Source organism: Chelonoidis abingdonii, chromosome 20 (assembly GCF_003597395.2).
Source record: "Chelonoidis abingdonii isolate Lonesome George chromosome 20, CheloAbing_2.0, whole genome shotgun sequence".
Lineage (NCBI taxonomy): Eukaryota > Metazoa > Chordata > Testudines > Testudinidae > Chelonoidis > Chelonoidis abingdonii.
The window spans coordinates 4,625,012-4,635,607 of record NC_133788.1 but is presented as its reverse complement, the minus strand read 5'-3'; the positions used below and the strand labels follow the sequence as shown (position 1 = coordinate 4,635,607).

Below are 10,596 nucleotides of genomic sequence, written 5' to 3'. Positions count from 1 at the left end.
ATACTGCTCTGACTCTACTAGTTTTTCTTTGGGGGAATTTTAGAATAGACAATTTTGTCCTGATCCAATCAAATAATTGGCATGGGGGGAAAATCAGGCCCATTCTATATTCTGGGAGGTAGATAGTCAAAGTGCTGAAAAGCTGATGCAAAAAAAGTTAAAAAAAAATCAAATAGAGATACTGGAGTTAAAAGCAACAGACAAACCAGCACTATTTGGGACAGAACAAGGGACACTGTTCAGATATCTTGGAGGTAAATTACAGAAATTACAGCAATGTCCCTTTGGCCATGTACATTGGCCAAACCAGCCAGTCTCTCCGTAAAAGAATAAATGGACACAAATCAGACATCAAGAATTATAACATTCAAAAACCAGTTGGCGAACACTTCAATCTCCCTGGCCACTAGGTTACAGATCTAAAAGTTGCAATATTACAACAACAAAAAACTTCAAAAACAGACTCCAACAAGAGACTGCTGAATTGGAATTAACTTGCAAATTGGACACCATGAAACTAGGCTTGAATAAAGACTGGGAGTGGATGGGCCCATTACACAAAGTAAAACAATTTCCCCATGCTTATTTCTGCCCCCCCGCCCCAGTTCCTTACATCTCCTTGTCAATTGCTGGAAATGAGCCATTTTCATTACCACTACAAACGTCTGTGTGTATGTGTGTGTGTAAAATCTTCCTACTGTATTTTCCACTACATGCATCCGATAAAGTGGGCTGTGGCCCATGAAAGCTTATGCTCAAATAAATTTGTTAGTCTCTAAGGTGCCACAAGTACTCCTGTTCTTTTTGCAGAAATTTACCGCAATGCCATGCAAAACCTGCCACTGCAAATCATCTGAGTGTTTAGAGAGAGGGAACTTGCACAGCCTTCTCCGGGCTGGGAACACTGAATCACCCAGGGACCCAGGAAATATCAGGGAAGGAAAATGCTGCATCTTAACACAGACATCATAGAGCTACTTTCTTTTCTGACCATACGAATGGCTACTAAACCTTCCAGGACAAGCAACCCACCTGGTTGCAGAGCTTGCCCACAGAAGAAGAAACAACCAAAAAAGGAAAATGCAGAACAGGACAGGTCCTGTGAAAGTCCTCTGCTGATACTGCGTGCCTGAGCAGACTCAATCAGGTGAAACAGCTTGGTCAAAATAGAAGACATGATCCTATAGGAGAGGCCACTGGAGACGAAAAGGGGCTAAGAACAGCTCCTCTAGATGCCACGGACTGGAATTGGTCCACCAAAGCACGTGCCAGGGATTAAAAAGGCGATGGTAAAACATAGGCCACCCCATGCTCTCTAACTGACCCTCGCCAGCAAAAATAAATGAAAGTCAAACCCCATCCCCATAACACAGGAGAGAAAACAAACAAGCTCCGGGCTGCAGTGAATTTAGGATACAGCAGCCATTGAGAACAGGCTGGAGGTGAAAGGTTGCCAACCTACCGATCAGGTTCATCAATCCCTGCCTCCCAATCTAATTACAAATAACAGAGGTAAGGAGCAATCACTCACCCAGACGTCTTTGTCGGCAAGTCCTACCGCTGATCCTAGGATCTACCCTCTAGCATCCTTTGGAAAGATACAAATAGAACAGGAAGGTGCTGGCAAGCATAACAGATCTTGATCAAAATACACAGTTAAAGTTCCAAATTCCAGTACACGTAGTTCCCTACAAGGGTGTGACTCTAGATACAGCCATGTAATGGGTTCCTTTTATTTTATCCTTTCACCCATTTTCTTTTGCAGGAGTAAGTCCTAGTGATTTATGCATTTGCAATACCATAAGGCAAGCAACAGCTACTGGAAACTGATATATTGTAGCACAGCTTGTATCAACTGGAACTTGCATTTGTTTATAGTATGAAATTTAATATGAGTTGTATCCAAATCCTCTTCCATTGCGCAGTACACGAAGACCATCACGTTTCCTGCTGCAGCTACCCTGGCACCATTCACGGCTGCTATTTTTCACTGTCGCAGCTCCACCCACTGATTGCTATAGAGGAAACAGGAGTTGGGTTTATTTACCACTGGCTCATTCTAAATCCTGCTCCTTCATTCTCAGCATCTCCTAGATCAGGGGTCAGCAACCTTTCAGAAGTGCTGTGCTGAGTTTTCATTTATTCACTCTGATTTAAGGTTTCACGTGCCAGTAATATATTTTAATGTTTTTTAGAAGGTCTCTTTCGCTAAGCACTATAACTATTGATTGTATGTTAAAGAAACAAGGTTTTTAACATGTTTAAGAAGTTTCAGTTAAAATTAAATTAAAATTGCAGAGCCCCCAGACTGTGGCTCAGACCCAGCCGGTGATGCACTAAACAATCAGCTTGCGTGCTGCCTTCGCGGCCACAGCATACGTGTTCTGCCCCTGTCCTAGATCCATCCCTTGTTATATTCTGTCTCATTACCGCCTATGCACTCTTTGCTTCCGAGTGCACGCGTGACACACACTTCAGTCCATACAAAATGCGTGGCTGCTCAGGCCTGTGTTGTGGACAGAAAATCTGAGGCAAACCAACAACAGTTTGGGTATAGCCATGCCGGAGGCTTCAGCTCCAATAAACACACCGAGTGGAGAAAACAAGCCAGTATTATTTGAGATCTCAATGGTCGCTGGCGAGATGACATGCTCGAATCCAGCCACACTAAAACAAGCAGTCTGCCTTATATCCATGAGAACTTTTCTCGCTGACAACAAGCCCCGTTTCCCTCTCTTCTCCTCTTCTTTATGATGCATGAACCAGTTGATTAAAGTCTCTATACGCCTGTCTTTGTAAACCATTATCTCCCCTCCCTTGACCAAAAGTATGCAGGCTTCATTATTTCTGCTCCATACCAGTCTGAGCAGCCTTACAACAGATAAGGCTGCGGACACCTGGCCTTTTGTTTATTTATTGGCCTGCTAGGTCAATTAGAGTTTAACATGCTCATGAGAGGCCTAAGGGAAAACTCCATATTCTTATAGCCTTTACCTTTTAAAATGACTTAGAATAATGCTTAGTGACACTTAGTGGCCTCAACACTGGGGCTCTCGGTGTCAGTGATCTAGCAGCCCCTTGGGAGGAGCGTTTATAGACCAATCTCGCTCTGCGAGAGGAGAGGCAAGCTTGTCACACTACATGGGACGCTTGCAAGATCTGCCAATGGGGCATCTGCTGCTGTACTAGCAGTACATACTCCGTGCACATGGAGTCTTCAGAGATTTTTGCTACCGTCCGAACAAGCCCCACTGAACATATGCAATGACTTTCGGCAGGGGCTTACCTTAGCCACCTCGCCTGTTTATGGGACCAACCAAAGCACCTCCCTGATGCCCACCCTATGCTCCTGCCAGAGTAAAGAGTTCTAGGGACTCCAAGATTTGGAGCAGACACTTGCAAATAACGGCAAAGCAGCCTCCTTAAGCAGTTGTAGTTTTTCCATAAGCAGCTCATATTCTCTGTTGCTTATAAATGCCAGTGTTAAATACAGATGTCAGGGTCAGCTCCTCATACAGTTTTCTCTTACCACCATTTCACATCCAGTATATTATCCTCCATACTTGGATTACTTTGGATAGAGAAAAGTGAGAACATATTTCTGCAAACCATGATTGCACACAGTAGCATCCGTGCTTCAGGCCCAGCAGGGTTGTGTCAGAGCAACCTCACTACCTTCACACGGTTGTGTGATGTCGCCACACAGTCATCTGAACAGAATGAGGCCATTTTTGAAACATTTTACTGCAAGGTCAGAGGTGGTTTTTGTGCCATGTTTCTGAGATTCACCGCTTTGTAGTTACAGTGGTAGGTTGATGGGCACTGAATAGAAAGCATCTCAGGAATTATTCACTACTCACAAACGGAGATAATGCAACAAAGTACAGAATTTATTAATGGAGAATCCACTCAATGTTCACACACTAAATATTTGCGTTCCAGTCATACAAACATCAAATATTTTCAAAAAAACCAAACTCCTTTATGAATGTGACGTGAGACAATTCAACTTTTCACCTCTGTTCTTCTAACATCACTGGGAACTGCTGAAATATAAAATGTTGTGATTTTTTCCCATCAAAAAAAATCTACTTGGAACCTCTATCTTGCCCTAAACTTTTGAGACATACTGAACCAGCAGCAGCGGAATACATTGCATGGATTGATTCTTTTACGGTGGAACTTTGATGTGTTCATGGCTAGCAATGCAATCCTGGCACTAACGGTTGCAGTGTCTAGGAATTACTAAAATTTATTTTTCCCAGGCATAAAAACAAAGTATACCCTGTGCTCAACAAAGCCTTAGCAATTAAACTGAATTTCCTTCTGTGAATCCTGCAGATTTGCAGCCCTTCCATGTGTCTTACCCTTCTGTTTGGTTTCTCTCGACAGGCTGCCATTGCCTTGGGGTCTCATGCCTGGGAGAAGGGTTTGATCAGCCCGTAGTCCATGCACTTCACAAGACACTCGCGAGCCACATTGATGACATGCTGTTTCTTGGAGTCATCTGCCTGTTTACCAATGAGTGTCAGGATCTCTAGCACCTCACTCTCCACCAGTTTCTTAGCCAGCTCCTGGTCTGCATTGATCAGGTTGTAAGCAACCACCAGCCCACGGTGCTGCACCTCCAGCTTTTCATGCAGGCAGAGCCTCTGCAAGATTTCCAGCCATTGGGTTGTCTGCAAAGAAGCAAAAGCTGTGAGTTTAAAAAAAAAATAGTAGTTTTTTTTACAGCAGAAGAAATCACTGAAGTGCAAGGTTAGCTTGCCCCTAAGTAAGGCACTTTTCAAGGGAGTGAAAGTATCAATTTAGGAAAAGGAGAATCTGATTCCAGTGCATGAAAACTGGTCTCTTAATTCCTAGACAAGTTGACATCTGTGAGTGAGAACAGCCACCAGCTTGCGTAACAAGCACTAAGTTCCCTTCCTCGGTTTGTTTCTGAATACTTAGCCCTTGCATGGTAAGGTCAGGCGCAGTGCTGGTGGAGTGAAGGGCTTCCACAAACTGCTCTGGGGCTAGCTGTAGCCGGCAGCACCTGCCCTCCCAGTCTGGCTGGGCTGTATCCCCCTTTGTAAACGGACCGCGAATCCAAGGTTTGGAGCCTGTTTTTTATTGTGTGGCAACCATGCGGAGGTCAGAGTTTTGCATGGGTCCATCACAATATAAAGCTAGCTGAAACGGGGTGTGTGGGGGGAGGAGGGTTTGATTTTTTTTTAAAATAGGCTTTGCTGTGGTGCTCCTTACTGTTGCAGCTGAGCATCTCATCTGTACCAATGAATTTAGTCTCACTTCCAGGCTTCAGAGGGGTTGAGTTATCCCAGTTTTACAAAAGTCAGGCAGGCTTTAAAACCCAGAGTTTGGGGCATAGCCTTGAAGAAGAGAAATTAAAGCCTCCAGGAAACAAAGAGGCACTTGAGAGGTGTGCGCGCGCGCATCAAGGATGCCCCAACCATGAAAGGAGGAGGGGCAGCCGCAGTAGAATATATACAAATTGTATGCAGGGAAGTAACAAATTAAAACAAAATACGTTCACTACAAAATCAACAACTTGGTTGAGAAGGAACTGTCGGTACAGTGGGTCCATCCTGCCTTATTTACGTCATAGGTCGGCTTGGACGGATTAGATTGCTATCAGTAAACACCGGGAAAATGTTGATTTCACGGCATGCACACAGATTTAAAAAAAAAATATTCCCCTTGCTAGTAAATCAAACTGCACAGCTGGGCAAAGATAAACATTGCTTGAGAACGGAAGCGTTTGTCAACATCACAGTCAGAATACACAAACCAAATAGCCGGACATCAATGTGTGTTTTAACTGTAATAGAGCTTTAAACTTTTTGAATCTCAGCATCTACTGGCGTGAATGGTCTGACCTCCCCACAATTTCCTACAGCAGCCAACATTTGAACCAATAAAAATGGGGAAAAAATTAAAAACAACCATCAAAATTACCTGCTGAAATGATCCTGTCAAGCCTAAATGTAATGATGCTGGGGTTACACCAGCCATAGGTTTTGGACGTGAGAGGTACAGGGTGCAGGGACAGACCCGGCTATCTCAAGTCTCCAACCAGAGTTTTTTGGGCACACATCAGGTAAAAAAGGCTGTTTTAATCCTAGGAAACATTAACGCGGGAAGAATCTGGGGCTGGGAGTTTCGAATCAGCTTTAGTAGGTCACTCCCTGTTGGAAGTCACTAAATTAGACAGTTAGCTTAAACATACATAGCTTTGTGCTCCAATTTATTTGCTTTCCCTAGGATTTCGCACAGATACTTAAGTTTGTCGCTGTAGAAGTTGTTTAAAATTCTTTCATCAGAATTTTACAACATACCCAGGCTGCCTTTGAGCATTTGAGACTATGTAGTGTTTAGGGCATCCGATTTTTCCTCTTACCACTTGGGTCATTTTATGGCAGAGCTTCTTGTGTGCTGCTGTGAGCATGGCCAGGGCTCCTGCTGCTGCATTCTGGACCTTCACGTCGTCCTCGCCACACAGTAACACAATCAGCTTGAGTCGGTCGTTTCCATCGGCCACAAATCTCTCTTGAACCTCAAGAGAATGAAATGCAAAAATGGGGAGTGAGTTGCAAGGCTTATGGGATTCATACTGGAGTGGCAGTTTCACAAACTGTCGGGTATAAATACGTACTAGAAAACACGTTTTAAAGTATCTAGTGCAGGGGTCGTCACCCTTTCAGCAGTGCTGTGCCGAGTCTTCATTCATTCACTCTAATTTAAGGTTTTGCATGCCAGTAATACATTTTAACATTTTTAGAAGGTCTCTTTCTCTAAGTCTATAATATATAACTAAAGGATTGTTGTATGTAAAGTAAACAAGGTTTTTAAAATGTTTAAGAAGCTTCTTTTCAAATTAAATTAAAATGCAGAGCCCCCGGACCGGTGGCCAGGACCCGAGCAGTGAGAGTGCCACTGAAAATCAGCTTGCGTGCCGAACCATAGGTTGCCTACCCCTGATCTAGGAACTGCCATATTACACCAGACCAGTGGTCCATTAAAGTCTGGTATCCTGTCTCAAACAGTAGCCAGCTCCAGATGTTTCAGAGGAACGTGGCAGGAGCCCCACAGTGGGGAAAGGTGGGGTAACCTGTTCTCCAATGAGTGTCAGCTTAATCCCTAAGAGAGGCTTGTTTAAGCCTCGATGCAGGATGGTTTAGATTCTTTCCAGAACATTTTCCAGCATTAACTACTTTAGCTCTATATATTGTTGTTACCCATCTAAAGAGCCAATCCCTCTTTGACTCTTTCCAAGTTCCTGGCCTCCCCCATTCTGTGGCAGTGAGTTCCACAAGCTAATTACATGCTGAGCAAAAAAGTTTGAGATTTGAATTCGACACCTGCCAGTTTCACTGAATGTCCTTGTTCTTATGTTAGGAGACCAGAAGTTCCCAAACTACCTTCTCAATGCCATTCAAAAAGCAGTGCATCAAGCTGTGCTGCAAAAGGCCCAATGGTTACCTCTTTGTTGACAACCAGGTTGCACATGCACTCTGTAGCTGCCTGGCGGAGTTGGTCGTGGTTCTCAAACATGTAATTCTCAATGTCTGGTAGGGCTTTTTCTTTGATGATCTTCAGCCTGAATTAAGGGCAGCAAAAAGATATGGTCACAGCATTGTGCTATGATGTGCTTGCCATGAAATATTAGCCAGCAGGCAGAGGAGGCAGGGAAAGCCTTTAAAAACAAGCTGTCTCCATCTAAGCCATGAAACTTTTTATCGCTAATTTTAAAAGTAATTCCTCCAGTCATCCCTTCACAAGAACAGTCATACGGGGTCAGACCAAAGGTCCTGCTAGCCCAGTATCCTGTCTTCCGACAGTGGCCAATGCCAGGTGCCCCAGAGGGAATGAACAGAATAGGTGATCCATCCTCCAGTTACCATTCCCAGCTTCTAGCAAACAGAGGCTAGGGACATCATCCCTGCCCAGCCTGGTTAAGAACCATTGATGGACCTATCCTCCATTAATTTAATTTATCTACCCCTTCCTTCTTATAACAGGAATCATTGTCAGCTTACTTCAGTGCCAATCATGCAGGAAGATTTATCTTGATTACATATTTTTCTAGTAGTGTAACATCTTCTGATCGTTAGCTGTGGGTAAACAGTCAGAACCCCATTTTCTTTCTATTACTTTACACCTTGTTAATGCTCTGTGTTTAGAGATGTAATGTGTCTTCGTGAAAAATGCTCCATGCTGCGTAGGATTGGAGTTCAAAGTCCCCTTTGCAGGGCTGGAGAGGAAACTACTGTAGCTGTTCATCAGAGACTATCCTGAAGTTCTGCGTGAGTTCAGATTGAACGAATAAAATTAAAACTGTAGATCTCAGCAATTGCTCATCTTCCCAATAAAATGAACAAGCTAATGCAAAGACAAGCCAATACTGGGGCAAATGATTGATTGATCAGGCACTGGGACAGGACATCCTCTTCAGGATGGGAGAGAAGTGTAGGGTATTCCTTATAATCAGGGCTTCTGTTTTTCAGTAAGCTAGTTAGTAATTTGAGTTTTATGTAGATGTCCAAATATCAGTGGTTTTCAGGGCTCTCTTGGATAAGGAGAAGATTTTTTTCAGTGCTTCCCAAAATTCTTGTGTAACTAGGACTTATTTTTATACATATAATACAAATTAAAGTGACTTACATGTTAGTTTAAGCTTTTTATCTGTGTTATTGAACCCCAGTATAGCACTGATTGCGTGTGTTCACTAGTTCACTTTAACATAGTACCGTTTCAAATGTTAAAGCACACTAAGGAACCTTTAGCGCGCACCAGCAGGGTCTGCATGGATTAATTAATGCACAACACCTTCGTGCGCTTTAGAAATCAGACCCCCATAATCCTCATTACTGCTCTGTGTAGATGAGCCCTTCGATATAAAGCAGGGAGCAGGAACATAGCCTATATAAATAGACTGCACTGGAAAAGAGGTAACGTCAACATGAATTGACTCATCTTTTCCAGTGTTTATTAGACATCACTTGAGGTTTATTGGCTAAAACCTCAAATCAGAAGCCCTACTTCTAACTGAATTTTTTTGTCCCTGAACTTTGCCAGTTGACCATGAAAGCGCATTCAGAAGGGAGCAGGTGCTTGCCACATCAGTTTTCCCTGACAGAAGCCTGATCTGCAGATCCCTTAGTTTATTTTAAGGATTTTTATTTTTCAACCTGTTCTATTCCATGCAGCTACACATCATACAAACACACCCTCAAGTGAAGCAATATGGATACACTTGTGTTCCATTGTCCTGGCCTTTCCTTCAGATACGCAAGTATGTCTCCATGTTCTTGCTGCTCCGCTTACACCTCCCCTAATCTTAAAGGAACAGTACTTCAGACTTCTCCTTTCCTCCTCGAAATAAATTCAACCACAAAAACAAAAGGTTGGGGTAGCAGGAGGGTGGTGAGACCTGTTGTGATCATTGGGCCTACACATTTACCTTAATTTTGAGCTCAACTGTGAGAAAGTTCATAAAGTGTGACAATAACCCGTAACAATAAATGTTGACAGGAAAAAGTGCGAAAAGCAGACAAAAACGAGATTAGGGCAAACCCAAAGGCCCCCTGCTAGAACTCAGGGAGCATGTTAAGATCATTCCTGGTAAGCGAGAAAAGTGGGAGATCAGAAATCAAACCAAAATTGGTGTGTCGAAAGTTAGACCTAATTGGTGAACAAAATAATGAGGGGGAGGCTATTCTGCCAGCCACTCCCTTTTTGGATTCTTAAAAAAAATAGAAAAGATTTTGGAGGGGAAGTTAGCTGAGATGGATGGACGGAGCTACCACAAAGCTGGCTGAGGGGAAGGGACGAGCATCACCATCATTGCTGCCAACTACACTCTCTCCTGGGACCCCAGATCTTCTTCATCCTGATCCTGAAAGATGCCCTGGCCAGAGAGAAGGAGACAGACGACACCACCACTTTCACGGGGCCCAGCTGAATCCCAATCACTCCCTGGGATATGACACATTGTTATTCCTCGCCCGCCTCCCCAAAGATTTTTTCTTCCCCACCTAATTTCTTCTCTTTCTTATCACTCTCCTTTTGCCTTCTGTTTAACAACAGTCTGGCTTGTCTGGTCAAGATTGTGTATTTTGTAGCACTGCTGTAAGCCTGTGACTATAAAGAGGCAGCTAAAAGCCATGCCTTAAATAGCCCAGTGCTGGTGCAGGCCTTGGAGTGGCTGATCAGACAATGTGCTGGGCCTGTGTTTCTCCAGCAGAGAGGTTGTGAGTGAGAGCCAACACCAGGGACAGAAGCTGCATTTTCTGTCTGTTCTGCTGTGTGGGCGGGGGGCGGGGGGTCTTAAAGGAAGTAGGATTGGACTTAACAACAGCAACATTCCCAGCCCTTCTCAACTAACTTCTCTTCCCTCACACAGGCCAGTTATTACCATCCTAGAGACACAAGATGGGTGAGGCAATATCTCAATCGACCTCGTCGTGCCAATATCCTGGGACAGACCTGACTACAACAACACTGCAAACATCTTAGAGGCCGTCAAACACGTTTTTTTCCCCCTTCTCCTTAAAACTCTCTTCAGCTAAAGGAAAAGAGAACACAAGGGATGGTGTT

The 10,596-nt window shown here is 43.7% G+C and overlaps 1 protein-coding gene across 1 annotated transcript in view; it reads right to left on the bottom strand.

The window, feature by feature from the left end:
- Positions 1 to 3,875: 3,875 nt before the first annotated feature.
- UNC45B (unc-45 myosin chaperone B) overlaps positions 3,876 to 10,596 on the bottom strand; it is a 33,573-nt gene continuing 26,852 nt past the window's right edge. The window contains exons 18-20 of the mRNA XM_032789663.2: positions 7,480 to 7,597; positions 6,398 to 6,553; positions 3,876 to 4,679 (exon numbers count right to left, since the gene is read on the bottom strand). Coding sequence (XP_032645554.1) covers positions 4,413 to 4,679; positions 6,398 to 6,553; positions 7,480 to 7,597 — 541 coding nt within the window. The 3' untranslated portion in view covers positions 3,876 to 4,412. The remainder of the gene's footprint in view (positions 4,680 to 6,397; positions 6,554 to 7,479; positions 7,598 to 10,596) is intronic.